The sequence below is a fragment of the Schizosaccharomyces octosporus genome, assembly GCF_000150505.1.
Source record: "Schizosaccharomyces octosporus yFS286 unplaced genomic scaffold supercont6.1, whole genome shotgun sequence".
In the NCBI taxonomy this organism is placed as follows: Eukaryota; Fungi; Ascomycota; class Schizosaccharomycetes; order Schizosaccharomycetales; family Schizosaccharomycetaceae; genus Schizosaccharomyces; species Schizosaccharomyces octosporus.
This window is the reverse complement of record NW_013185619.1, coordinates 3,758,146-3,785,845: the sequence shown is the minus strand read 5'-3', so window position 1 is coordinate 3,785,845 and position 27,700 is coordinate 3,758,146. Positions and strand designations below refer to the sequence as shown.

Below are 27,700 nucleotides of genomic sequence, written 5' to 3'. Positions count from 1 at the left end.
AATGACACTCTCATATTATCTTCAGGATATCACCTCAAACAAATGGTCAAACGAAACGGGCCAAGCAAATGTTAGAAACTTATCTTCGATGCTATTTGAACGTAAATTTACAGAACAGGATTACTTACTTAAAGAAATCATAGCTATTTTAAAATTCCGCTAAGCATTTAACTACCAAAACGAGTCCTGCCAATGCTGCATTCGGAGTCCAAACCAATTCTTACTGAATGGAACACGCAAAGGATACAAAATATTGGTACAAATGCCCCATTCCACACGGACACAACCCGTTGGTCTGATAAGAGAACAAAAAAGAAAAGCAAATAAACGCTATGAAAAATACTATAACCGAAGAATGGATTTACCACCGGAATCTCGACCTGGCGACCAAAGTGCTCTTGAAAAAGGCAAAATAGTTTTCTTTCATCAGAACAACAAATTAGAACCTATGTTCGTTGGACTATTCAAAGTCGAAGAAAAATAGCTGAAAACAAATAAAGTTAGATTTTCCTCGCGAAATCCGCAGAAAACTACACTGCATCATATCATGTGTTTGAACTCGAACCAGATAATGCAGATGAGAATAGCAACAGTTTTCTTGCAAACTTAGCTATCAATCGCATACCAGATGTTGATAACAAGGATAATCCATCATTCTTTTACTGTCTCAACCCCTAGACTCGGTGATGATAATTTTTCCTCTGTAAATTGAATCCTAAATAACGCTGTTTGACAAAAGGAACCTACAAAACTTAATAATTTAACCAGAGCACTTCATCTAAATGAATCGAACGAAAACAAGATGTTTCAATTCAACGCGTCTTAAGCGGGAAGGTGTCATAGAGTATTATAAAAATATTGAGATACAATAATACTATTCTATTATCAAAGACCTTACTAAACAAGAAAAATTTATAATATGCAATTGAAAGTTCTAAAAAATATAAAATTGAAATTATTTTATCAACCTACTGATCCAGCTATATGTAGTTTACGTAGATTATCCAAGTGACTCAGATCCCTGGCTGCTATTCATTCAAATAAGTATCCAATTCTACGTAATGTTTATCGATACGTACAACAATTTTCCACGGATTTGTTTATTCTGATAAAGAACTGAGAATTAGTTTGTAAGAGAGCGTACAAATTTGTGAACCTTGTCCGTAACCTATAATATAAGTTTGGAGTTGTCATAGCTTCATGGTAAAATTTATTTAGAACTACAACAGATATTATTTTGATTTTTCTTAATTTGCTATGAATTATTACTGGTATATGTTATTGGCCCGCATTTTCATATTAAGTTATTTGATCTTTTGTCATCATGATATTACTCTGTTGTTTTTTCCTTAGACGATATTCGGGAAAACGTTCATCGATAAAAACAATTTCCTATAACTTTTTCCAATATGCGGATTGCTTTGATGTTCCTTCGGATTATCCAATATCCTTTCTCAAGTTTATTTGAAGGGTTGTCATTTCACACAACAAATATTTGCTCCTTAGGAAAAGTCTTCCTTAACGTCGACTGTGCATATTCACTGAGCAGGTTTTCGGCTTGGGATTATTTACCATTACTTTTTAAATAACCTATTCTTCAAAATATGAAGGCTTTTTTATTAATTAAAACAATTCTTTTAGGTAAGAATGAAATCATTTCATGAATTTCTTACATTTCATATGTTTTTGGTATGTCCAAATGAGCCGTTATCTAGACTATTATGGTTATTAATAGACATTTCCTTAATAACGTTGCTTTGTTTAGAATTCTATATCGAATGAATCAAATGATTAAGGCTCATTTTCCGGTAACAAACATGTAATACAAGCTCTCTTTCTTTTTTTTATTATAATTGTTTTGATATACGTAATAATCTTTGTCAAATTAATATACGATGAAGAGCTCCCTCTCTGACTTTCTTTTCCAAATCCGTTCCGGAGTCACTTTGCTATTGGTTTCCTATTTTCAATTCAGCATTAAACATTCGAAAAATCTATAAATGAGGAAAAACATCTTGGTTGAGGTTCATAAGCAAAATAAATTTGTTTATCAGATCATAAAGCAAGTGGAACTGCAATGATAATGTTTTCGGTAAGCAAGTATCTTTCAGTCATTACCACATCTTCGAGGAGTACACTTATATTATCAGCAAATTGTTGTTTTTATGTTTCAAATTAATGAATTAACTTTTTTAGTATCAAACCTTTTCTCTCTTATACATTTGTCTCAAAGCTTGGAATTGGTAGTGAAAATGAACCGGGAAAACCGATTTAAATATTATTGCAAACTCATTCGGGAACACGTTTCTGACTAAACAAGGAATGCTATGATTAACGAGTACGATTTTTTGCTATTAGTTAATGCAAGTCTTACGTAGCTGAATTTAGTGTGATTTTTTCTGATTTCTTACAAATTTTAAGTCTTTATACAGTAGTATATTATTTTTAATGCTGCTGGGTCAGCTTCATTCAATAAATTTTTAATACGTATACGCACTTCAAAACTCTTTAAAGAAGGTCTAATTATGGGAATTCAACGAAGGTGGTCAACTAGACTCTAAGTATGACTACATAGCCTTTAAAGTTACCATCAACCGAATAATATTAGCATAAAGACACCTAACTTATATTCTATGTTATAGGTTTATCCCAGAAATTATATATATTGAATATATTTAGAGATAAACAAAAAAGTTAGCCAAGCAATTTATTATGGCCCTGTCCTTATGACTGAGATATGTCATATATTACATCATAATATTTATTTGCTAGCTTGTTAAAGTAAGCCGTGCGAGCGTATTTGACTATTGCAGGCCACATGGAGCACTATCCTTCCAAACTGAGATCTGCAATATTTGCAAACCAATTGTTATATGAGAAAGAAACTTGCCTTTTGATATCTAGAGATTTAAATGATGATGATAAGTTACTGACAAAAATCTTTAGTTGAATCTTAAAAGTTCCAATGGTGCAATGTAGTATGAGACGTGGATTTCTGAAAAAGGAATTTGTTGTAAGATTTAATAAATTTGTAATTAGGTAGCTATAATAATTGTATATGTGACTTTAAAAAGGCAAGCAGTGATCAATAGCAGATAACTACTGATATCTCTCATTAATGGTACCTATCTTCGTGAAACCATATTTCTCTAAGCTTTTACAAAAACTAAGCTTCATTCGTGATATATTGTTAATAAAACACTATTAATATTTAGAATAAGAATTTGAATTATTAAGAATATTTGATATAACAATGCTTGATCACCGCGATTTAGCAAAGCTAACTATGCAACATTGATTTATTGTTTATGATGTAATTTCTTTTTTAGATCTTAATTGAAAGAACGTTTGGCGGTTGGTAGCTGGATTAGTGACGTTTTGGTTTCGAGTTTCTTTTATTGTCTATCACAACCCAGTAACTAAAATCATAAGCCAGAATCTTAACTACTTACAAAAATTATTGCATGAATTTAATTTATCCTAAACCTCTTTTTTTATTGAAGCGGCAGATCTCGCTTTGTTTGAACAATCATAAATTTTTCTCAAAACGTATTTTGATTTCAGTATGGATAACCCAGAGATAGTATTTTTGTCTTAATCTATCTTATATAAAAAATAAGATTAGTTATGCTTTCAGTATGTTTTATCAGTATAGAACTTAATTTAATGAAGTACTCAGAATTGGTTACAGAAGGTGTTTGAACTAGATGAATACAAAATGTAAAAACTTCAACAGAAATTGTTGTTGTTATTCTGTATAAAGGGCTTTGTTGTTTTGCATAAATAGAAGCTTTTCGTATATAAACTTTAATTCCTATAAAGAAGCAAGCAGATGATGCAGCTTGAATAAATACTATTAATCTTATTAAGTCGTTTTTAAATATAAAAGATAAAAATAATGAATGGTACTCTATTTAGAAATAAGCAATTAAAAAGAAAAGCAAACCCTTTTATGCTAGTAACAAATTTGGCTTTCTAGCTAAAGCACTTAAATTTTACTACACTGCTTAGGCATACGCTTTTTGTCCAATAGGTACGATATTATACGATTTTCTAATTGAGCTTGCATTTTTATATATCAACTGTCATACTTGTTTATTGCACTTTATATCTGCTTAATTAGATTCGATCAGAAAAGCTTTAGGTTAGCGACAGCTTATAGCCAACGTTGGTAATTGCTACATCATAGGGCTATCATTGCGGATTAACGTGTAATAGCAAGCTTCCTTTTAAAGAAGTCATCTTATATAATGCAAATTATATTTGTGCATAGCCGTATTCTGTATTTACATTATTTGTACCTGTTAAGGCATCATTGTAATTTTACAAGTACTTCTAAGTTTAATATTTCCTAAAATATAAAATTTACTATTCTGTTCGGTCCACTAGAGTACGTTTCATGGGAATTTTCTCGCGGAAAGTGGAAATTTTTTAGAATCCAATAAAGTATCCCATGCAAAGTATAATTCAGTTGCAAGAGGGGGTAGTTTCCATAGATAAATAACAAAAGTCAGTTAATTCAAAAAATTTGTGATTATAGAATTGTAGCATATTAGTGATATATCTCAGCGGGATAATTGTTTGAGATTATGTGAAAAAATGATCTGCTTCCTTGTAGTAATTGCAGTATCCTCGCCAGCAAAAAGCAATTAATAAGATAAGTTTTCTGTCCATATATATTCTTAAAATTATTTATACCTTTCAAAAATGTTCTCAAAAATCCAATGCCCAGATACGTTATTTAGTTTTAGCAGACATTACACTTAGCTGAATCAACCGACAACTAGTACCTGGTATGTTTATGTGAGATAAGAAGTAAACTTTGTTGCATTTAGAAAGATAAGGTGGAACCATTTGATTGGTGACTTTAAAGACCTTCAACGCCTTTTAAACATATGCATAATCGGTAATACCTGACTTAGCATAACTTCTGCTAATTTTATACTAGGTTTATTTTTTTTGTTGTATCCGACCGAGCAGATTTATTAGGAAAAAGTCGTGGATATTTTATGTCGGTTTGTTATTTTCAGTGAGGAGGAAGGACTAATATATTTTACATAGTCGTAAATATACTTATTTTTTGGGTGAGTAGATTAACCTGTTATTAAACTGAGGTTTTGCGAACTAATCAAAATCATATATTTCGTTGTTGGCCAGCTTACAAAATTAAGAAGCTATGAACAAACACTGGATGTACTAAGTAAATAGATGCATATGACACACAAAGAATTATGTGACAATTTAGATTAATTTTGAAGTATATTTAGAAAATTCCATACTTGTAAGGCGTAAGCCCTTTGTTGCATCTTAGAAAAATCAAAACCGAATACAAATGGAGAGAATTATTTAAGTTATCCAGAAGATTTTATAGGTCGGAAAAAAATTACGATTGTTATTATTTTCTTAAAGATAAATAATGAATGAATGATATACGATCTCACAAGTCTTTTCAAAGCTAAATGCAAATGTATGTCTTTGGACCTCTCACATTATAACTCCAAAGTATTTATGTGCGGTATGTATTTGGATACTGTGTGGTAAGCTGTGTTCCTATATTATCCAGAACTAATTGCCTTATGATCGCTTATTTTATAGCAGTGATTTACTTGATATTGCTAGAAATATATCTCTTAAAATATGTTTGCTATAACTTCAATTTATCTCATAAAAGATTAACGAAGTAAATTTGTTACACGAAACAGTTCAACTATTTTAGGCAGCAAAGATGTTTTTTTTTTTCGTTTAGCAGTTAATTTTGCTAGTAATTGAAAGACAGCGGTTCACGAGAAATTTGTTCAGCTAGGTTCCGTTCATTTGCTAAAAGGTTGATGGATTAAATAGTATGAAGTGATTATACGTACACCTTAGTTCTAGGTTATGTTTTTGATAATGTATGAGTGAATTCGTTGGTGGAAAGAACTACAGCCCTCTAAGAGGGAGGATGTAAAATTTGTTGTGAAACGTTGCTTTGATTAAAACTTTTGCGGTCACAGGACTCTTTACGATCAATTAAATCTGTATTGATGTGTTTAAATAAACAGCTTGTCAAACGCCTTCGTATTATTTAAGCGTAATATATTGTACTAAGTGATAGAGAAAACATATTAAAATATGTATCACTTTATGTATGATATTATAGAAGACGATAATAGAAAGTACATCTTCCGAAATGCAACGCAATGATGTGCAAAATGCTATTCGTTATAATGTTAGTAATTAGAGAAGTTAGATTACTATAATAAAGAGGTATAGATCGTGTTTGACAAACTTTTCTTTTGCTATATGAGTGAATGTTGCTTTCATTTTTTTAGTATTTTTTTTTTAACGTCGTGTTTTGCTTACAATTGGGTTAAAGAATCGTAGAGTGGAAGATATACTTAAATTTCCTTCCATGCAATGTTGATTTTCACTTTAGTAGAAAGTTATATGTCATATAATATAATTTGAGGTTCTCTTATTAGGAAGAACCAAAAGTATGAGCTTGCACTAAATCGAAAGTGTTTTTTATCTAATTTATTTTAGTTTTTTATTTAACATAACAAATACCATGGATAAAATTTGAGCACCACATAAACATTGATTTTTCTAAAAATATGTTGTTTATTAACGTTGTCAAGCTTTTAGACAATTATAGAAGTACACTAAACGTTTGTAAAGTAGTTAATGAATTGTATTCACAGCTCACTATATCGGTATAAATAAAAGTATCGTTCCCGATAACTTATTTTACCCTAAATAAGAATAGGGTAGGGTTTGACTTGTCAAAAATTTTCATATATATATGCAACTGAAACCTCATTGTCAGACCTGGAGACAATTTCTGCAAAGATAGCCTGCTTTGCTTAAAGTGATTTTGTTCCGATAAATAAATATGAAATACCTTGCTGCCTACTTACTTCTTACTGTTGGCGGAAAGCAGTCGCCATCAGCTAGCGATGTCGAATCTGTCTTGTCCACTGTGGGCATTGAAGCTGAAAAAGAGCGTGTTGAGTCTTTGCTCCGTGAGCTTGACGGCAAGAACTTGGAAGAGTTGATTTCTGCTGGTAATGAAAAACTCGCCACCGTTCCCTCAGGGGGAGCTGCTTCTGCTGCTCCTGCTGCCGTTGGTGATGCCGCTCCTGCTGCTGAAGAAGCCAAGAAAGAGGAAGCTAAACAAGAGGAAGAATCTGACGAAGATGTAAGTATAATATAATATTTAAAGTCACTAACAAAAATAGATGGGTTTCGGTCTCTTCGATTAGGCAGTTATTTCACATAAATAAATGCAGATTTAAATATTTTTAAGTAAGTAGTAGATGTTTTGTTTATGATGGACTAGATAAAATTTTTAGGTAATTTTCATGTTATGTTGCTTTGGATTTATAGTAGTACTCGAAAATCTGATTTTAGAATTATATTGGAAGTGAATGAGTTAAATCACAATTGAAGACACTGTTTTTATTATTCATTCACTTGCTATCATAAGTCATTTCCTCGATTCATTTAGAAATAGTATTATATAAATAGTTAATTATTCATCGTTTGCAAGACCAATGTAGCATAATCAAAGGCTGATAGATCTTGCTTTATCAATTTTTGGTTTAATAAACCAAGATCATCCTGCTTTTTTCGTAACTTCGCGGAGATGCGAGATTTTAGCATTTCGGTAGAAAAGCTTTCCAGTTTCTTCTGAAGATTATTAGCTTCAATTTCATATTCTCCATACTCTAATTGTAGATGAGCTTCTTGCGATTTTAAGTGTTTTCTGGTTTCATCCAACTCAGATCTCAAGGAACAGATTTCTTTCGTTAGTGATTTATTATAAGCGTAATGTTTCTGTACTTCTAAGATCTGTTGCTCAAGACCATTTGAATTCTCAATGTTCCAAAAATATGAATCTAAAAGATTTCCTTCAAGTTCTGCAGGGAATTCCATTTCACTAATCAACAAGTGTAATTGACATTAGCCGAAAGCGTAGTTGAGTAATTATTAGTTTGTCAATCTTTACTGTTTAGTTGCGGAAATTCGGGTTGTCATAATCCACTGCGTAGACTATTATTTGTCTTCACTTTCGCAATATTTAGTATTGGTGGATGTGAAGTGTATTTACTGAATAAAGTAGTATCCACCACGGTTTCACGAAGTTTATTAAAAAGATTCATGAAAATTCGTTCGTATATAGAACCACCTACGAAGAATAAAATAAAATTTTATTTTTATTGGAAAAGTATTTGGAGATAGTGCCCGAGATGAATATTGAATATTATTGATCAAGCGCTATCTCGGAAAGTCTTATCTTGTTTCTAGAGTCTTAATTTATAATGGTATATTCTTACATTAAACAAGTCATTCTCTACTAGGTTGTTATTGAAACTACGAGTATTTTGCGAAGGTTTATAATGGTACAACCAGCTATTTCCGTAGGTGTCGGATACGGCGTAGTTGTTGGTCTTGGTTTAGGATTTGCCGTTTTGATGATATGTATTTCGTATATTCTCAAGAAGTACAACAGTGAGAAACAGACATCAGAGCACTTCAATACAGCCTCACATAGCGTAAGAACAGGACTAGTGGCCAGTGCTGTTGTGAGCAGTTGGACTTGGGCATCAACATTGCTGACCAGTGCTCAAAAAACTTACCAGTATGGCGTTTCTGGAGCATTCTGGTATGCCTCTGGAGCTTGCGTACAAATTTTGTTGTTTACCGTTTTGGCAATTGAACTGAAAAGGAAAGCGCCTAATGCGCATACATTTCTCGAAGTTGTCCGAGCCCGATGTGGGCCTCTAGCTCACACTGTTTTTATTTTTTTTGCATACGTTACCAATATCCTTGTGATGGCTATGCTGTTATGCGGCGGATCCGCTACAATTGCTTCTGTTACTGGTGTGAATACTGTTGCTGCTTGCTTCCTGCTTCCAGTAGGAGTAATTATATATACTATTTTTGGCGGTATTAAGGCGACCTTTCTCACAGATTACATTCATACAATCATCATTCTGGTGATCTTAATTATGTTTAGTTTATCTGCCTATTCCGCTAGTGACAAAATTGGATCACCAAGTAAGCTTTATGACATGTTAAAGGCTGCCGGAGAGTCACATCCCGTCGAAGGAAACGCGGAGGGAAGTTATCTTACGATGAGAAGTCGAGAAGGTGCTATTTTCTTTATTATTAATCTTGCGGGAAACTTTGGAACAGTGTTTGTAGACAATGGGTACTGGCAAAAAGCTATCGCAGCGAACCCAGCTTCAGCATTACCTGGTTACATCTTGGGAGGTGTTTCTTGGTTTGCAATTCCATGGTTAGCAGCAACTACCACTGGCCTTGTATGTCTAGCTCTTGAAGCTATGCCTTATTTCCCTACGTATCCAAATCGTATGACTGATCTAGAAGTTAGTCAAGGTTTAGCTTTACCTTATGGAGCGATAGCGTTAATGGGTAAAACAGGTGCTAATGCTACCGTGGTACTTGTATTTATGGCCGTTACTTCTGCTGCTTCGTCCGAATTGATTGCTGTTTCGTCAATTTTTACTTATGATATTTACAAACAGTATGTTAGAAGAAATGCCGGCAATAAAGAGTTGCTGTATACTGGCCATATTGTATTGATAGTTTTTGGGTTTGTAATGTCGGCTTTTGCAACAGGGTTATACTATGGCAATGTCTCAATGGGATACCTGTACCTTCTTATGGGAGTATTGGTTTGCCCTGCAGTCATTCCAGCAACGTGTGTGATGCTTTCTACACGGACGTCTAAGTTAGCTATTACCGTTTCTCCGGTGTTGGGATTGATTTCTAGTATCATAAGTTGGCTTGTCGTTGCGGCCTCGCAGGGTTCAGGTAAATTGACGATTGAAACGACGGGAGCGAATAACCCCATGTTGGCTGGCAATGTTGTGGGACTATTGAGTCCAATACTCTATTTATTTATTTTTTCCATTGTGAAACCCGAAAAATACGACTTTAACGATTTGCTGAGTAAGTTTAGGATGCACTATGAGTCGGAAGAAGAAGAGATTTTACAGAGAAAGAAGCTTAATCGTGCCAGCATAATATCAAAAATAGCAGCGACCGGAGTTGCCGCCGTATTTATTATATTGTGGCCATGGCCGATGTATGGATCGAAGTATATTTTTTCAAAACGATTTTTTACTGGCTGGGTCGTGGTTGGATTAATATGGATTTTCTTTACTGTATTTTCGGTAGGAATATTTCCATTATGGGAAGGAAGAAGAGATATCTATCTTGTTGTGAAAAGAATGTTTGAATCAGCCTTCGGTGCCAAAGTCATTGAGAGTGAAGATTTTGGAGTAGTCGAAGGTATGAACGTTGAGAAAGGTGAGGAAAAAGGAATTGAAAAAACCAATGAGAAGGAAAATGGTTATCTATATGTCTAAGTATATCATATTGTAAAGTTGTATATTGATGAATGAATGCATTTAAATGGAATTATGACAGGGTTTCTTGGTTCTGGTAGTATTAGTTTCTAATCTAAATATTGCAGAGTATACAGTCTAGTTTGTAAACAACAATGATTTTTAATAGAACTTTTAGTAATATCAAACTCGTTAAGTAATAATTTTACATTCTCGAAGGGGAAGCAAATAGCGTAATATAACGTACTGGTAAACTAGTATGGAAGATTCTATAAACGTAGGTGTTCACCTATTCTCTACACACCACAACAACTAAGTGGCTTTTAGAAAAATGACGGAAGTTCTGACTTCCAATGTCCTGGAAAGCAATGAAAACATAGTTCAGGTAAGTTTTTGAACTGCGGATAGTTTCTTACATTCGTTGCAGTACTATACACAAAAAATCCAAAATGCCGAATTGAATATCCTTAATAAAACCCAAAATCTGCGACGATTAGAAGCTCAAAGAAATGGACTGAATGCTAGAGTTCGTTTGTTGAGAGAAGAAATCCAGCTTTTACAAGAACCTGGAAGTTATGTTGGAGAAGTAATTAAAACGATGGGCAAAAACAAAGTATTAGTCAAGGTGAATCCTGAGGGAAAATATGTTGTTGATGTTAGCCCTGATGTCGATATCAAAGACATAAAGCCTAATATTCGCGTTGCTTTGAGAAATGATTCCTATCAATTGATTAAAATTCTTCCAAATAAAGTTGATCCTTTGGTTTCTTTGATGATGGTGGAGAAAATTCCCGACTCTACGTATGAAATGGTTGGTGGATTAGAAACACAAATCAAGGAAATTAAGGAAGTCATTGAGTTGCCTGTAAAGCATCCAGAGGTATGTTGAACGTTATGCGGCGAATTATATATTAACCTTTTTAGTTATTTGAAAGTTTGGGTATTCCACAACCTAAAGGTATTCTTTTGTATGGTCCTCCTGGTACAGGAAAGACTTTACTCGCTAGAGCTGTTGCACACCATACTGATTGTAGATTTATTCGTGTGAGTGGATCTGAGTTAGTACAAAAGTATATTGGTGAAGGTAGTCGTATGGTTCGTGAGCTTTTCGTTATGGCTCGTGAGCATGCTCCCTCTATTATTTTCATGGATGAAATTGATTCCATTGGTTCTTCTCGGTCAGACAGTGGCGGCGGTAGTGGAGATAGTGAGGTTCAAAGAACTATGCTTGAATTGTTGAACCAACTTGATGGGTTTGAAGCGACGAAGAATATCAAAGTAATCATGGCTACAAATCGGATTGATATTTTGGATCCTGCTCTTTTGAGACCTGGTCGTATTGATCGCAAAATCGAATTTCCTCCTCCGTCTAACGATGCTAGAGCCGAGATTTTACGAATCCATTCTCGTTCTATGAACCTTACTCGTGGTATTAACCTATTAAGCATTGCAGAGAAGATGAGCGGAGCAAGTGGTGCTGAATTGAAAGGTGTTTGTACTGAAGCGGGTATGTTCGCCTTACGTGAGCGACGTGTGCATGTTACTCAAGAAGACTTTGAGCTCGCTGTCGTGAAGGTTCTGAACAAGGGAGAATCTGGAGAGATGAGTTTGCAAAAACTATTCAAGTAATTAGTGGTAGAATTGATGAATGAATATGATGATACTTATTTTTCAATTAAGTGATGTTGTTTGTAACAAAGGAAAGTATGTGTGAAGTTTAGTTAACAATGAATAATATAGGAGACCTTTCGTTTCGCATTACGCGACTTGACTAGTTATTAGTATATATCGAAGGCTGTACGAGTTCTGTCGGTAGTGTATGATAGGGTTTATTGTCATCATTACTTGCCTATTGTATTGTTAATTGAGTCAATATATTTACGCGGGGGGGGGTGAGTATGTACGGAGTGAAGTTAGTTTTGTAGAATATTTGTAGAATTATCGACAATAAAAATTTATTAAAAAATTTAAAAATCATATATAGCTAATTATAAGAAGTTATTTTAGTCGTTGATTTAGTCCTGGAAATTCATAAAAAGAGAAAAACCAGGGTGGAGTCGACTATTGTTCTTCCAAGTATATAGTAGACCGTCGTCTGTTGCTTATTTTTGGCAGAAAACAGTAGGCAATACTTGGTTTAATGAAGAAAAACAATTGTTAGTTGGACGCTTATATATTAATAAAAAAAGCAGTCCTGTTTGATAATTGTGAATGTAATGTAACGAGGTACGTTATTCATTGGGATAATTGGGACTAGTGGTGTACTAGAGGGGTGAGTATAAGAATGAGTGAGTATTAACTGAATTATGAATACGTGTATAGTTTCTCAATTGTATGTAGTCTGAAGAATTGTTGTACGTCAGTGAATAAGTTCGTGAAGGAATCAATTAATAAATAAATAAATAAATAGAAAAATAAAGGACGAATAAATAGAAGAATAGATACGTGTGATGTTAAGGAATTATGTTTGAACGGTTGAAGGGATTAGTACTTACTGCAAACGTCTCTTATAAAGAGCAGTTAGTGTTTTGGATAGTGCCATAAATACCAAGCAGCTATAGTTTGATATGGAGCAGTAGGAGAAGTTACCTTTTCTAGCTCTTCAATGGACGGTTTGCCCTCTAAATGGAAAATGTGCGTAATTTGAGAGCGTAGGGTAGCATCGTCGGCTGGCATAACATCGAGGCGTCCTAGAGTGAAAATCATGTACATTTCAATTGTCCAACGTTTAACGCTTTTATGTTTGCTTAAGGCTTCCAAAAGGTCCTCTTTTGACATTTTGTTAATTTCGTCGTTAGAGGGGAGATCTTTGTTAAGTGCAGCATTGGCAATGTTGTGAACAGCGTCGGCTTTTAATTTAGAGAACCCACAGGAGTGAAGAGATTCCACGTCAGTTTGAACGATTTCCTTTGGAGAGGGAAAGTCATCTTTTTGGTATAGTTGTCATAGTCTGTGTACAATGGCTTCAGTAGCGGCTGCTGATAACTTTTGAGAGGTGATTGCACGGATGAGGCCTTCGTACGGTTGGCGTTCGGGGTGTGGGTGTAATGTACATGGGCCTACGGTGTTAACGATTTTGGACCAAGTGGAATTTATGTTTCGTAAGTGGGATTCGGCATTTTTGTAAGTAGGAGACATAATGTGGAGTTTGGGATGTTATGAGCCTAGTGAGAGGGTAGTGTGATGGTGGGCGTGGCGGTGAATAGGTAGGTGGGTAGAGAGAAATAAGAATGAATGGGACCTGGTAGGGAAAATTGTAGTTGAATGGATAGACAATGAAAAAAGACGTAGTAGTAGTAAGACAGGTGGATGGGTAGTGAATAGTAGAGGGCGGGTTTGGGATAAGTGAGAATGTGAGAGAAGTGGTAGAAGTTATGGTAAAGATGGCTATTGAGGGGGAGTGATGTAGGAATGTAGTAGATAGTTTCGTTTCATGTGGGTGAGGGTAGTGGTGGGGGTAAGAGGGAGAAGCAGTAGGTGTGTTGGTGAGGGTGATGAGTGAGGCAGGTTTAGTGAGAGGGAGGGTAGGGTAGAGGGAATGTGTTGGAAGGCTAGAGTGGAGGGAGAAGGAAGTGGTGGACGGAGGGAATTAGGGAGGTGGAAGGAGAAGGTGGTGGTGAATGTGAAGGGAGGAAAGAGTGTTAGGTAGGAGGAGAAAAGGTGGAATAGGTAGGTGGTAGTAAAGGAATGAAGGAGAAAATAAAAGTCCGTATTGAAAGGAAGGTGAGGAAAGTGTGTAGGGGAGTTTGGGAGGAAGGTGTTTGTAGTGTAGAAGGGAAATGTAGAAGTTGAGGAAGAAAACAAAGTAAAAAGAGTGAAGGGTGTGTTAGGAATTGTGAGTATGGGAAGGAGGTAACATGGGTGAAGGGCGTGCGTAGCGTAGCGGAGCATAGTATCGTTGAAGGGATCGGGCTTGGAAACTAAGAACAAAGGAAAGGGAAAGAGAGTGGAAGAAGTAAAAGAATGCGATAGACAATTAAATACATGGAAACGAACGACATAAAACAATAGAGAAAGCCTATACATTTGTTTTCCGAAAAAAAATTTTTGAATCTCAGAGAAGCAAAAAATTGGTCGGCACCTACTGATAGAATTGGCTTAATGAAGCTACTGTATAATCATATGTACAAAGAATTTTAAAAAATTTAGCATAGTATTGTCTATTTCTGCATTATCGCTGGTAGTTAGCGTCGTCTGTTGGAAAACCAATTACGCAATTGATTTCTCGTTAAACCAGTTTCAAGACACAATTGGTAGTACTCGGACGGTGTAGGATATGGATTATCAACATGAAGTAATAGCCAACGCATCAAATGAGCCTTGACACACTCTGCACAGGTATCTTTAGATGTCACTAAGGGACGTCCACTCGCGTTACTTCTGTGGATGCAGTTCAATACGTTTGGTTTGAAAAGTTGAGAATGTAGACTGAAGTTTAGAGCTTTTCGCGTAACATTTTCGTGTATTTTAACATTGCAGACGTGTTTAATTGATTCCAATATTTTAAAGCTCTCAAGAATATACTTTGCAGGGACGTGTTTAACATCAATTAGTAGTTCATACGCGTGTTTTAATTGTTCTAAAATAAATCCAAATCTTTCATGATTAATTGTAACAAATTTTCGTAGTAAATTATTTAAAAAAGAGATCAATTCTTTCATAATGACTGTTGTAGTAATGTTAACTTTCAGAAGCACACTTCGGTAACCTAAGTTACAGAGAGAACAAAGAAAAGGTCCACCGTACAACTATAAAGGGAGCGCAGAACCCACCTACTTTCTCTATATTAAAAATGAATCCAACATTAAAAAATCCAGTGTTCTTACCGGTTCTAACACCTTCTACTTTATTTAAAACAAGAAAAAATCGGACATCTAATCACAACTACAAGAACGGCTTCATCTTATTTCGGAGTAGGATTCATAAGCTTTTAAAATCTTCAGGAGACTGGGGCGGTGTTTCTGCCAAATGCTCAAATATATGGCGTTCTTTGCCTCAGAATGTTAAATCAGCATGGTCACAAACAGCAGAATTAAGTCAGTATCAGGATGTACGGAAACAAATTGCAACATTAGAAAAAATTATCCTTACCCTCTGGCATAAAGAACACAACAACTATAAACTACATATAAGCACGGTTCAGTAAATTTGGAAGGCGTTTCTGGCTATTAGGTTGGATGCTGTGCATACAGAAAAATTATGTTATTCCAGTCCCTACAATCTAAACTATAAAAGACTTCTAATTGTATATTTATCAAGTTCTATGAATTGTTATCCGACTTTATTTGGTCCATCTACTTGATGACAAGTTGACAGTCATAGCAGCATACTGTCAGCTCAGATTTTATCCCATTTGTCATAATCAATTGAATGCACTATTTATATCTCTCTATATCTTTTTATATATCTTTTTCTACCTTTTGAGCTTCTTTCTCATTCTTGAACTTTGTCTTCCTAGTGAATTATAACCTGTAATGTTTCATCCTCAAATAAACAGAGATTTCACCGTACACTACGCGTCAAACTTCAATAGTTATTATATACATGTAAATATCTGTCAATAAAACACTCTTCATTCCCATTCAACGCGTCTCTCTCCTAAATTTCCAACTCCACTCTCTCTTCCCTCCATCGGACGCGTTCCTCATACACGCCAGCGCAAAATGCCATGTTCATCCCACTAAGAACCTTACCCCACTCATCGCGGGTATGGCACTTTACTTGGAAATGCCAGCGAGCTTCGTTTTTTTCTCCTTACCGCATTCCAATTATTCCATCCTATACTATTATTCAGTATTGTACGCAACATTTCACAAACATCCTACACACCACCTGCACGGCCCCAAGCCCTGCCTTTCATACACATACTACAACTTACCACCCTCCACTCCACGTCCTGACCATATACCTACCTTCTTCTAAACCCAACACTCTACAACTCTCAACATCCATCTGCATAATCAAACAACCATGGATGCTGAAACAAAATCGGATATTTTAAAGGACCCTAAAATTGAAACTATTCTTCACAGTGAACTCGGTTTATCCATTCTTAATGACAGAATCAAATCCCACTTAAACATTTCCAAAGAATTCGCAAACTTTTTGAAAAAACGTGCCATCCTCGAAGAACAATCCGCAAAAGACCTCCAAAAAACAACGAAAAGCTTTCTCGAAACATTCCAAGAAACTAATGCCCCTTCTACCTCCTTTCCGGCAGTACTTGTCAAATCCCTACAGATTCACGAACAACTTGCTGCTAACTCTTTTACACAATATAAAGCTTTCTCTACTTGCTCAGACGAACTTCTAGACTTCTACAAAAACAGTGATCGCAAACGAAAGTCCATCAAAGAATATGCTAAACGCCAAGAAAACTCTTACCTTGAAGCAGTCGTTCAAATGGATAAATCCAAGGCTCGATTCAAGAGTGCTGAGTCCGACTATAATCATACTTTGGACCAAAAAAACGCGAGTGATAACCAGAAAAAAGTTGGTTTTTTTAAACCGAAATCCAATGCCCAACTCTCAAGACTCGAAGAGGAAGCAAGATCGAAAGCTGAATCCGCCGAATCTGACATGAAGTCTAAAATTCAAAGCGCTCAAACAGCTCAACAAGAACTTCTCCTCATCCATCGTCCCAACTACATAAAGCAATTCTTCAGCTTACAAAGGGAAATCGAATCCTCTCTTAATTGTAATTATCTCCGTTATACAAAACTTTGCGAAACACATACCGCCATGAATGGTATGCTAATCCGTCCTCAGACGGTCTCAGCTCAAAACTGTGGATTTGAACATGCCCTCGACGCGTTCGATTCCAATGCAGACTTCCGCCAATATGTTCTTGATTCCGCTACACGACGCAAAAACGATCAAAACCCTTCAGATGCTTCGAAAACAAAAATCGTCCAACCTCCAAGTTCCTACGGTAACTCCAACCACCCACCTACTCCCCCATCCGTGAACATATCGACGCCGACAAACCCTACTCATATATCTAATCCCTCTACAAATAATTTTAACCGCCCTATACCTTCCACCAACCAACAAGCACCCAATAATCAAAAACAACCCTCTCATCAGCTACCTCCTTCACCTACCAAATCTCAAAAAGCTTCCCCATCTCCATCCGCAATGAAAGGTCCTACCGTTCCCACAACAACCTCTCCTTCACCAACTAAATCTGATACCGTGCGTCCACTACCAGAACTACAAAGACCTAGCACACCAAAATCTTCAAAAGCCGCCGCAAGTCCTCCACCTATGTCAATACACACAAAGCCAAATGCTGCTGATCTTACCACTCCGCCTTCTCCCAACTTCTTCCCAACTCAGAGCTCTGTTGACCCTCCTTCTAAACCTCAAACTCCTATTACTGATTCAACAATCCTCTTTGGTGCTCATTTGGAAGCCATTCTCTTACGCGAACACTCCAACGTTCCCAATATCGTTGCCCAGTGTACCACCCAAATAGAAACATTCGGTCTCAACATACAGGGTATTTACCGAATCCCCAGCGCCGCCCCCAAAGTGTTAGCTCTTCGCCAGCAGTTTACGAATGACCCCCTCACCGTCCTCAATTCCCCAAAAGACTACGGAAACGACGTTCACTGCTTGGCCGACCTCTTGAAATCCTTCTTTCGTGAATTGTCCGAACCTCTTATTCCAGACCAACACTACAATGACTTTATAGACGCTGGCAATGTTGAGGACGAAGCTCGTCGGAGAGACGCCGTGCATCGTGCTATCAATGATTTACCCGATGCTAATTATTCAACTATCCGCCATCTAACAATTCACTTGACTAAAATCAAGGATAATAGTGACGTTAACAAGATGTCTACGAATAATCTCGCCATTATTTGGGGCCCTACTTTATTAAAACAAGCTACCATTCCAGAAATCAGTAGCTTTTCTCGCACTATCGAAATCCTCATAGACTACTGCTTCACTATTTTTGACTATGACTAGAATACTCAACATACATTCAACATTTTGCTACAATTTTTTAACTTACTACTTTTAATTCTTCATGTTACCTTGTTCATAAAAACACGATAATCTCACTTGGGGTATTTCCTTATAATTTTGTTCTATTTTCAATCTTTAGTTCTCAAGAATAATATACGTATTTCTTTTTTTTTTCTCATAATATCATATCTTCATCCTACTTCATTTCTTTCTACTAACTTAGAAAACTTGTAATTTCCACTAGTGCTATTCTCCAACGACCTTTGCCTAACCAAACCACTACATCCTTGCTCTAAACAGTTTTGCAAAAAAAAATACCTGTGTTATACAATGAGTTACACAGAAACGAATGCAGACGCTCTAGACGACGATTTAGAATATCAAGTTGACACTTCTTCAGTAGAATCAGAAAATGAAGACCAAGCAATTGCCTCGTCTCATCACAACGAAGTAAACCAACTTCCTTCAGAGACTTCTGAAGCTAAAAAGAACAAGCGAAAACGCCAACGTCAAAAACTGAAAGAGAAGAAAAAGCAAAAATTTGGCACTACCGAAAGCAAAACCAATGCTCTTGCTCACTCTCCAGAAATATTGTCAGACTTTATAAACAACCAAATACGCAACAACTTCAAGGACCTTTCTGCTGTTGAATTACAAGAGAGATTCATCAAATGTAAGTTTTCAATAATCAGTAATCTTAACTAACTATAACGACCAGCTTCCTATATTCAAGATACAATTGACTTTCCCCTTGAACGTGAGACCGTTAACTATCCAGAATACGTATCGTACGCTTTCAAAAAATTAAATCAAGAAAACCAGTTCAACAAGGTCAACTCAAACGGTAGTCCGACAACCCTTATTTTTTGCCTATCCGCATTACGGGCTCTCGACATCGTCAAGGCCCTTAGGAAACTACAAACAAAAGATTTTAAGATTTCAAAACTTTTTGGAAAGCATATTAAGCTTGACGAACACAACGAATACTGCAAGAACAACAAAATTGGTATAGCTGTTGGAACACCTCAACGTATACTACAATTATCAAATGGTATTTACTAAACAACTTGCGTTTCTTTTAAAAACTAACGTCAAACCAGGTAGTCTCAACTTTGATCACTTAAAATACGTTGTTTTGGATTATACTTTCACTGATAAAAAGTCCTACAATATCATCACCAACAACGACTGCAAGAAACCTATCATGGAGTTTTTAACTCACCCATCTTTACTTCAACGTCTAACAGATAAGACGACCAAAATATGTTTTTACTAGCTTTCCTTCGTCGTTTTCTTTACTATGGGTTTTTGGATATATATTTAGACATATACAATATTATAACACAATTGCATAAATCATTGTTTAGTCTTATGTTCTATTAATGTTACTGAACATTCGTAGCTCTGTTTATATTCATGTTGCCAATCGCCTCTAATTATGTTGCACTTTACCAAATACGTAACACTCACCGGCACACTACGAACACGAATTGCTAAGAAATGATATTCTGACTAACCACAATAATTGTTCTTAGTTCCTTTATCAAGCAACTCTTCTTATACTAATTCTAACGTATTCAATACAAACTTCAGAAGAATACTTTAGTATTCTTTAACTTCCTTCATTCGACTGTATCCTTAGCAGCAGATGATTATATAAATATGTTTTTGTCATTCCTTTTTGTATATTTATTAGGTGGATTAACCTTTCTTCCTCTATTGGCTTTGATTTACCTATACTTAACGTTTCAAAGCAAAACTGATGATGACCGAAAAGAAATCTCTATTGACGACTACAAAGCGACTGTCTCTGATTCCCAACAAAACATTGTAATCCAAGACTGGATTAGACTTTCTCCCACTTTCTTAAATGGTAATAGTGGTTCCGTTAAGATACAAGAAATTGTTGATGAGACTTCTGACGGAAAAATCGATTCAAATACGATACTCTCAGACTTAAAGCTTACAACTAAAGAAGGGAAAACAACCCGTTACGCTTTAAAAAACCCAAAAAATGTCTATTTCGTAAAACTAATCGATGGAAAACTATTACTACACGATCCACTAAACACACATTGTTTACTAAGTACTCTGGTTTTAGAGGATTACCACGTAAGCATACATCCGTCTGAGGTTTCTGAAAATGAGGCATTCAGCAACAGAAATGCGATTTTGTTGGAGCCTACTCCAAAAAAGTCCTCTTCTCAATCTGAGGAGATTTCTGTAGAAACCCAAAATTTGTACTTTTACGCAAGGACCCCGTCTAAAAAAGAAGACTGGTATTTTAATATTCTATCCTTCTCAAAATCGTGTCCTCCTCTCAGACCTATTGACGGTCCTGTGAATTTTGACTATGACACCGTCAAAAACAATCTCGACAACATCTCTTCTCCTGAATTAACTTGGCTTAATGGGTTTATTGGAAGGATTTATTTGGGAATATACAAGTCTGAGGGTTTCAAGAATATTGTTAAGCACAAATTATCTCGTAAACTATCTAAAATAAGTACTCCCGAAATGATGTCTGAAATTCAAGTCACAAATGTTGATGTTGGAGAATCCGTTCCTGTTGTGAACAACCTAGATCTAATTTCCTTTTCAGAAGCAGGTGAACTAAATGTAGCAGCAGATATTCTTTATCAGGGTGACTGTAGCTTTAAGGCGGAGACGAGTGCAAAATTATCTCTTGGATCAAGGATTCCCTCTAAGAAGGTTACATTCTCTCTGGTAATCCACTTGCGCCATTTGTCAGGAAGAGTTCGTCTTCTCGTCAAGCCTCCCCCTTCAAACAGAATATGGTATGGCTTCTACAACGAGCCGAAGGTGGATCTTCATGTTGAGCCCATCGTATTTCAAAAGCAACTTAATAACAGCTATTTACTAAACTTCTTACGCAACAAGTTACTAGATTTAATCTTCGATACAATGGTGCTTCCACATATGAACGACATTGCATTTTTCTCGGATGAACCTTTTCCAGTAAAAGGAGGCTTGTACAACTCTAAGGACTCAAAGTATTACGATGTAGAAAAACAAGAAGAGATCAAAAAAAGTAAAAAATACGCCGACTCTCAGGCACCACAAGTGGATGAGACGGACTGGAAATCCATGAAATCAAGCGAATCTCTTTTAAAAGACGCTGGCTCACATAAATCTTTTAATAGAGACCTTAATGATTCAGACAACTCTCCGTCTGACGGAGAGACAAAAAGCCTTCACTTACCAACTCTTACTCCGTCCAATCCTAATCAGGATTCTGTATCGACAGATAATCAATCCGTGAACTCGACCCCTTTGGATAGAAAGAGCACAAAGTCTCGGAAATCGAAAACTAAATTCTGGAACGACAATTCTCAGTCTACCATATCCGATACGACTAAAAAATATGGAATTGTCGCAAAAAAGTCGTTCTATCAGGGAATATCAGAAGCGAAATCAATAGTGAAGAAACTCCAAGCCAACTACTTGGATTCTTCTGAAGATGAGAATGACAACACGGATGCAAGACGCGATACAACTAATACTACAGAAGAAAAGACGGTTGCCGAACCCAAGAATGAAGAAAACTCCACGGAAAGCCCAAATTTAGTCGATAATGGGAAAAAAAATGCTACCTCAGAGACTGACCAATTGAGAAATTATGATATGAGCTTTGGAAACGAAAACTTACAGAGCAACTCTGTTTCCGACGTTACGCCAGTACAAGAAACGAAAACGAACACTGAAGGACAAGACAATACGAGTAGCTACAAAGAAAAACGATCAACAGAAGACAAGGCACAGGCGAACCAAGAAGATTCTAACACAAACGGAACTTTGAAAGCTAGCAGGCATAAGCTACCTCGTCGACCATTACCTTATGATGTTCTTAATCAGAATGATAAATAACTTATGAGCTCATGTAAATAAATAATAATGCAATATACTACATACAATATGAATATACTTTAGACAGAGCTAACGACATGTAATTTATTAGATGCTAAATATTTTCCATAGCTAATGAAGCATTTGTACAAGGCACACGCCACTCATTACATACATCCTTAACTAAACAACTAATAAAGAGAGACGACTTGTCAATAAAAGAAAAAACATCTAGAAACCGTGAATCTTGATGTTCTTTTTTTGCATGCCCAATTGTTGGGTCAAGAATTGCATAACATTGACACGTTGGTCACCTTGAAGTTGAATGACTTCACCCAAGTCGTCGTCCTTCACAATAGTACCATTACAAGCAAAGTCCTTTTTCAAAACACGCAAGATACGCTTCAAGTCAAATTCACGAGGAAGACCTTGGACAGTAGTTAAAGTTTTACGACCATTTCTCTGCTGGATACGAATATGAATGTTATTCAGAGGCTGAGCATCATCATCACCAGTGTCAGCAAAAGGATCTATATGTGTTAGTATTGTTCTGAGAGTGAAAAAAATTTCCGTTCTAAAGAAGGTTCACTCGAAAAGACAAAGATCAATCAACTTTTCGAAAGGAGAAAAAGCAATACTTTTTTAAAAAATAAAATCGCAAAAAAGGATTCTGCTAGTGTTCATTCGTCGAGAACGCGTCAACACATAGCGTAGATCTTCTTTTTCGAATTCTCTTTCAAATATGACAACTTACCAATTGTATTGAAGTTTTGAATAGCAGACATAAAACGTAAACGCAGTTCCTGAATGAAAAAAGAATAAAAGTTCTTTTTCTTTACCAAATAGGTTAAGGTGTTAGTTAGAGGTTCTGTATGCAGGAGAGGTCCTACTTATAAAGAAAAAAAAAGTGTTAACAAATTGAATTAAATAGGATTAAATTTATTCAATTTCTTATTATAATTGGCAAATCTGCGATGGCAAATTTTGCTTTGTATCGTTAAGTATTCTTTAGTGACCTGCAGCGTATTTATCTCTTACTGGGGGTACAACTTTCAAGTCATTTGGGTATTTGGTGGGGGCGTTTGTGAAATTGGCTTTACTATAGGTTTCAATTGTAAACAAAAGGAATAAATTCTGTAGATATCGAAATGGTATCCAGTAATTAAAAAGGTCGTTCTTATTCTTTTCGTATTTCGTTTTTTAATAAAATAAATGTTTAAGGAATTTCTTCAAGGTTCGTTTCTCCAAACAATATTTTGTAATTTCGCATTTTGGCAAGAGATATTAATAAAGCAATTTACTTGAATGTCGAAAAAAAAAAGAAAATACAAATTTGTAGTATCTACAAGTACCATTTCATTTTCTAAAATTTTTATATTAATTATTTTAATAATTTCATAAAAAAAAACACAAAAAGCTCCCTGATTTAACTACGACGTTACTGCTATTTGTATAATTGTCGGTTTATTTACATGCAGTATGTTTACTCATAATATTTTTTCCTCTGTTGATATAATAAGGAATTTAGGAATTTACAATGAATTGAAAGTAGATCTGTCGTTCGTCATAGTATTTGTTTGTTTATTTTCAGTCTTGTTTCCTATTTCTTTTCGGGTCTGCTCTTTATGTTTGTTTGTTTATTTAGTTACTAAGAAATTATGCATGATGATGCCTCAAAACAAAACACTGACTGCTTAAATGATCTATACATAGGGAACTGTTTGACTTGAAATTTGTTTGAAGTTAACATAAGAACAACTGTTGACTATTGCTATGGTAAATCGCATTCTTTTCAGTCATAATTGGGATGATTCCTCTTATTGTTTTTTTATTTTTTTTTAATGAGATTGTAGCAAAATAAGCCGGTCAAAAGTTGTAATAAATTATCAAATAAAATTTGTTATACAGTAAACGCGTTTACGTTCGAGCTAAATTATTGCCAAAGCTGACACTGTAAAGAAAGTTAGCCTAATGCGTTAGCCCAAGTGCAACTCATCCACCACCTAATCCCAACTCCATAATTCAACAATTTGCTTTTTCTATATTTGAGAAGAAGGAGTTATTAAATTTATCTTCTTCTTATTGATTCTATGTTTTAAATCCTTTTAACAAGGTAATTCTCTGTCAAACCGCCGCATTAGTTTTCCTACATTTTTTATTCAGTGATAGAATTCTGCGTCGATTTCTATATTGTCTTATTTACTTTGCGTTTTATATTTCTTATTCTTTCATTTTAACGCCATATCACTCTCGTTTTGATTTTATTTTTATATTTTGCGGTTTGTTCTATTTCTAGCAAAAATCTTTAGTTTTTTTAACCTTTTGTCGTTCGTTTTTGGTTATTTTTCTACATCTTACATTAACTTTCTTCTTTCTTCTTTTTATTTTTCATTTTTATTCCTATTCTTCTTTCTTTAAGTGCCTTTTTAGCTATCCTCTTTACGACTTATTATCATTTTACCTTTCATTCAGGGGTATTTTCTTTTCTTTACTTTTCTTTTGTTGTTTTTGTTTTTGTTTTTTTGAAAATGTCTGAAGTGCAACATCAACTATCAAGTGGAGGGCTAAGTAAAATCCAAAGTAGTCCTTTGTCTGTCGATACAAGTCTGGATGGAGAGAGCTTGGACGGTTCTCGTCGTAGTGGTTATCACGGACTTTCTCCGTTGGATGCCCTAGCTCGAAAACACCGCGATTTAACTCGTCAACTTAACTTTCATAGTTATGCGAATTCTCCGATTTCTAAATCTGAAGACTCTCTTGTTTTACCCAAAGACAAAGCTCCTCGAACTTCTGTGTATCGAACAAGCTCTCCTCTGACTCCTTCTGAATCACATTCCTCCACGACAATGCAAGGTCCCAGTGTTTATGATGAGGATCATTATTATGTCGCTCAACAACTGAGCAGCGTTTTTGGCACTCCCGATAATGACGAAGATGACGATTTTGAATACTCCGAAAAACTTTACGCCGAATCCCGCTTGTCTTCAAACTCTGAAGATAATGATACTGTCGCCAATCACTTTGACGACGATGAATACTTTAAATCTCTGCATCCACCCAACGCTCCTTACCGTCAACAGCTTGATTTCCTAAAACCGAATGATTTGACGTTGCCTGCTTCATCTCCTCAACGTGAATATAAACCCAGCCCTTCCTCCACCGGTCGTCCTCCCGTACTCAGGGCTTCTACCTCTCCTACTATTCTTGGAAACTCATCTCCAGCTGTGAGATCCTTGGAAAGCACTCTGACCGTCTCGCATTCAAGTGAAGCTTTAAACTCCCCGGAAACTGCTGCAGAATTTTACAATATCAGCAACATTTCCAATTCCTCTAACGTAGGTGATTTTTCTGCTATCATAAGAGACCAACAGAACGAAACAACTACCACTAATCAATCATCATCATCCCTTGATTCACCGCTGGGCAGTCAAAGCCGTCAGTCCGCATTACATGGAACACTTCACTTTACAAGATCTGCACCCAAACATCAAACGGTTTCTATTTTCAGAACCCAATCTCCGTTTTTGAAGAGAGCTGATAAAGAAAGGGCTAACCTCAACAAAACAATGGTCTCCATTAATAAATCCATCAACATTTATCAAAGTTTTGCCGAAAATAAATTACCCAGCGCTGACTTGAACAATTCATTCAGATTACTTCCTCTTTCTATTCGGTTAGAATATCCAATCCTTCGACATTTGGAGTTTTCATTACAAGCTTTAACAATGAGCGCCATTCAATATATAGATGAAAACCACGTTGATATCCCCTATACCGACCTGAAAACTGACCTTAGCCCATTTCAAAATAACTTATTCGAATATGAAAACCTATCTAAAGAAAACCACTTGCATCAAGCAATTCGGTATCATCTTTCTAATGATTTTAACAAAGGCTTCTTACACTCCAGCTTTGCTGCTAGGCGTGATGATCACACGGCTTCTTTTATTTATGGATTATACCTTCGACATGGACTAGCCTGTTCTCCAAAGACACATGTTTCTTTTCTTTTCCTTCTTAAAACGGCTACTTTCCTTCTACGTGATCTGTCAGTTGCCTTGCAAGAAGCTACCGTCAATTCTGATAGTACATACACGTCAGGATTAGAAACAAAACGATACACTACATACCGATTATTACTCGCCCTAGTCTTGTACGAGTTAGCCGTTTGCTTTATGCATGGTTGGGGCATCACAAGAGACCGGCCTTTAGGAATACATCTCATCAAGCTCAGTGGAGCTTGGGGAGATGTTGATGCTCAGTTTGAGGCAGGGATTCAATTTTCATTAGGAACAGTTGCGGATAAAGATTCTCAAATGGCTGCAAATTACTTCTTGTTGGCTGAATCACAGGGATTGTCACCTCCACAAAAATGCAAATGGATTTACAAATCCAAGTACAGTCTTCCACTGAATTACAATGTCCCTGCAGCAAAAGAAGTGACCCTTGTTATAAACATATTGGAAAATATTGAAGTTAATACCGTGAAATTGAACGGGAAGACAAAGGCGAAGTTTCGAAACTTCATTTCGGCTGTTCGTTACCTTTAGAAATGGACTCTTGCATAGTTCAAAAGGTAAGACGAATTGTCCTCAGTGTTTGTTTTGCTCTTTTATTATTTATGTTCTTTGGTTCTCTCAGTTATAATAAGTATCAGTAAAAGGATGCATTAACAATTGTACAATATACCGAATAAGAAATAATCATCCATAAAGCAACTACAGCTAATTAAATATCTAAATCGTGTATTCATGATATACCCGCAAAGACTAGCATTGTTTTCATTAACATATATTATATCATAGTCCAAGTAAAATTAAGAATCCATAAGGCATTAAAAGATACGTAAACCATTGCTGCATTAAGCATAAAAAGTTATACTTAAAACCTGGAAAGGCATGAAGAAAAGGAGAGTCAGTAGAAACAACCAGAGCTAATGGCAAAGACCAACGTTCTGAAGACTATCAGAACGTGAATGGCGGTAACCCCAGGCGGCACCGATGGCAATTGCAGCAATTACATATGCATTGTAGGTCATAGCAACGAGCATTAGGAAATAAGAGAATATGAGCTGAACAGCATACAAAGCACAAAGGCGTAATGGACGACTGACCTTACCCGATCGTTTTGAAGCAGTAAGTAATCCATCCGTCTGTTCTCCATAAGCGCGTTGAAAGTCACATTCTTTGATAGAATTATAGCTACGTAGCTTTTCAAATGCAAATCCTAGAAAAATAATGGCCAGCAAGGAAATAGCAAATTGCAACCCAGAACTAATATGCCATTGCTTGAAAACAATACAAAGATTATTATAATCAGTATTAAATGTCATCTTCATAGAACAGTGTTTAATTATTGAATTTCCGTCATCGTGACCGTGATCCATGGTTTCGACTTTTGAATATAGTTTTTCTTAACAATTCGATTCTAGTTTCACTTAAATAAGAATAGCTTTTAATGATAAAAACTTACTCTAGAATTGAGGAAGTTGGTTGTTTCTCAAT

The 27,700-nt window shown here is 35.7% G+C and overlaps 13 protein-coding genes across 13 annotated transcripts; 8 read left to right on the top strand and 5 right to left on the bottom strand.

Annotated features, from left to right (window-relative positions):
* The first annotated feature begins 6,697 nt into the window (after window positions 1–6,697).
* Window positions 6,698–7,500, top strand: SOCG_02520 (60S acidic ribosomal protein P2B subunit). Its single transcript, XM_013161012.1, has 2 exons — window positions 6,698–7,177; window positions 7,218–7,500. The coding sequence occupies exons 1-2, from the start codon at window positions 6,872–6,874 to the stop codon at window positions 7,239–7,241; spliced, it is 330 nt and encodes a 109-aa protein (XP_013016466.1). The 5' UTR covers window positions 6,698–6,871; the 3' UTR covers window positions 7,242–7,500.
* Window positions 7,292–8,122, bottom strand: SOCG_02519 (uncharacterized protein). Its single transcript, XM_013161011.1, has one exon. It carries the CDS (start codon window positions 7,912–7,914, stop codon window positions 7,507–7,509), a length of 408 nt encoding a protein of 135 aa, XP_013016465.1. The 5' UTR covers window positions 7,915–8,122; the 3' UTR covers window positions 7,292–7,506.
* Window positions 8,109–10,439, top strand: SOCG_02518 (urea transporter). The gene has a single exon (XM_013161010.1). The coding sequence runs from the start codon at window positions 8,379–8,381 to the stop codon at window positions 10,374–10,376; it is 1,998 nt and encodes a 665-aa protein (XP_013016464.1). The 5' UTR covers window positions 8,109–8,378; the 3' UTR covers window positions 10,377–10,439.
* Window positions 10,440–10,641: 202 nt separating this feature from the next.
* Window positions 10,642–12,034, top strand: SOCG_02517 (19S proteasome regulatory subunit Rpt6). The gene is made up of 3 exons (XM_013161009.1): window positions 10,642–10,740; window positions 10,783–11,235; window positions 11,280–12,034. Exons 1-3 carry the CDS (start codon window positions 10,687–10,689, stop codon window positions 11,982–11,984), a joined length of 1,212 nt encoding a protein of 403 aa, XP_013016463.1. The 5' UTR covers window positions 10,642–10,686; the 3' UTR covers window positions 11,985–12,034.
* Window positions 12,035–12,875: 841 nt separating this feature from the next.
* SOCG_02516 (DNA-3-methyladenine glycosidase Mag2) lies at window positions 12,876–13,493 on the bottom strand (the record flags this gene model as incomplete). The annotated part of the gene is made up of 2 exons (XM_013161008.1): window positions 12,876–13,262; window positions 13,314–13,493. The coding sequence occupies 2 exons, from the start codon at window positions 13,491–13,493 to the stop codon at window positions 12,876–12,878; spliced, it is 567 nt and encodes a 188-aa protein (XP_013016462.1).
* Window positions 13,494–14,539: 1,046 nt separating this feature from the next.
* Window positions 14,540–15,016, bottom strand: SOCG_06173 (mating-type P-specific polypeptide Pi; the record flags this gene model as incomplete). Its single annotated transcript, XM_013162417.1, has 1 exon — window positions 14,540–15,016. The coding sequence occupies one exon, from the start codon at window positions 15,014–15,016 to the stop codon at window positions 14,540–14,542; it is 477 nt and encodes a 158-aa protein (XP_013017871.1).
* A 131-nt stretch (window positions 15,017–15,147) lies between these two features.
* On the top strand, window positions 15,148–15,501 carry SOCG_06172 (mating-type P-specific polypeptide Pc; the record flags this gene model as incomplete). The annotated part of the gene is made up of 1 exon (XM_013162416.1): window positions 15,148–15,501. One exon carries the CDS (start codon window positions 15,148–15,150, stop codon window positions 15,499–15,501), a length of 354 nt encoding a protein of 117 aa, XP_013017870.1.
* Window positions 15,502–16,157: 656 nt separating this feature from the next.
* Window positions 16,158–18,526, top strand: SOCG_02514 (rho-type GTPase activating protein Rga7). The gene has a single exon (XM_013161007.1). The coding sequence runs from the start codon at window positions 16,326–16,328 to the stop codon at window positions 18,327–18,329; it is 2,004 nt and encodes a 667-aa protein (XP_013016461.1). The 5' UTR covers window positions 16,158–16,325; the 3' UTR covers window positions 18,330–18,526.
* A 2-nt stretch (window positions 18,527–18,528) lies between these two features.
* SOCG_02513 (replication regulator) lies at window positions 18,529–19,696 on the top strand. The gene is made up of 3 exons (XM_013161006.1): window positions 18,529–19,002; window positions 19,048–19,380; window positions 19,430–19,696. Exons 1-3 carry the CDS (start codon window positions 18,660–18,662, stop codon window positions 19,603–19,605), a joined length of 852 nt encoding a protein of 283 aa, XP_013016460.1. The 5' UTR covers window positions 18,529–18,659; the 3' UTR covers window positions 19,606–19,696.
* Window positions 19,697–19,991: 295 nt separating this feature from the next.
* On the top strand, window positions 19,992–22,217 carry SOCG_02512 (uncharacterized protein; the record flags this gene model as incomplete). Its single annotated transcript, XM_013161005.1, has 2 exons — window positions 19,992–21,353; window positions 21,405–22,217. 2 exons carry the CDS (start codon window positions 19,992–19,994, stop codon window positions 22,215–22,217), a joined length of 2,175 nt encoding a protein of 724 aa, XP_013016459.1.
* Window positions 22,218–22,270: 53 nt separating this feature from the next.
* On the bottom strand, window positions 22,271–23,104 carry SOCG_02511 (translation initiation factor eIF1). Its single transcript, XM_013161004.1, has 2 exons — window positions 22,951–23,104; window positions 22,271–22,726 (listed from the first exon to the last, which is right to left on the bottom strand). Exons 1-2 carry the CDS (start codon window positions 22,979–22,981, stop codon window positions 22,428–22,430), a joined length of 330 nt encoding a protein of 109 aa, XP_013016458.1. The 5' UTR covers window positions 22,982–23,104; the 3' UTR covers window positions 22,271–22,427.
* Window positions 23,105–24,153: 1,049 nt separating this feature from the next.
* Window positions 24,154–26,931, top strand: SOCG_02510 (SEL1 repeat protein Nif1). The gene has a single exon (XM_013161003.1). It carries the CDS (start codon window positions 24,725–24,727, stop codon window positions 26,744–26,746), a length of 2,022 nt encoding a protein of 673 aa, XP_013016457.1. The 5' UTR covers window positions 24,154–24,724; the 3' UTR covers window positions 26,747–26,931.
* SOCG_02509 (vacuolar copper transporter Ctr6) lies at window positions 26,827–27,675 on the bottom strand. The gene has a single exon (XM_013161002.1). It carries the CDS (start codon window positions 27,580–27,582, stop codon window positions 27,130–27,132), a length of 453 nt encoding a protein of 150 aa, XP_013016456.1. The 5' UTR covers window positions 27,583–27,675; the 3' UTR covers window positions 26,827–27,129.
* Between the last annotated feature and the right edge of the window lie 25 nt (window positions 27,676–27,700).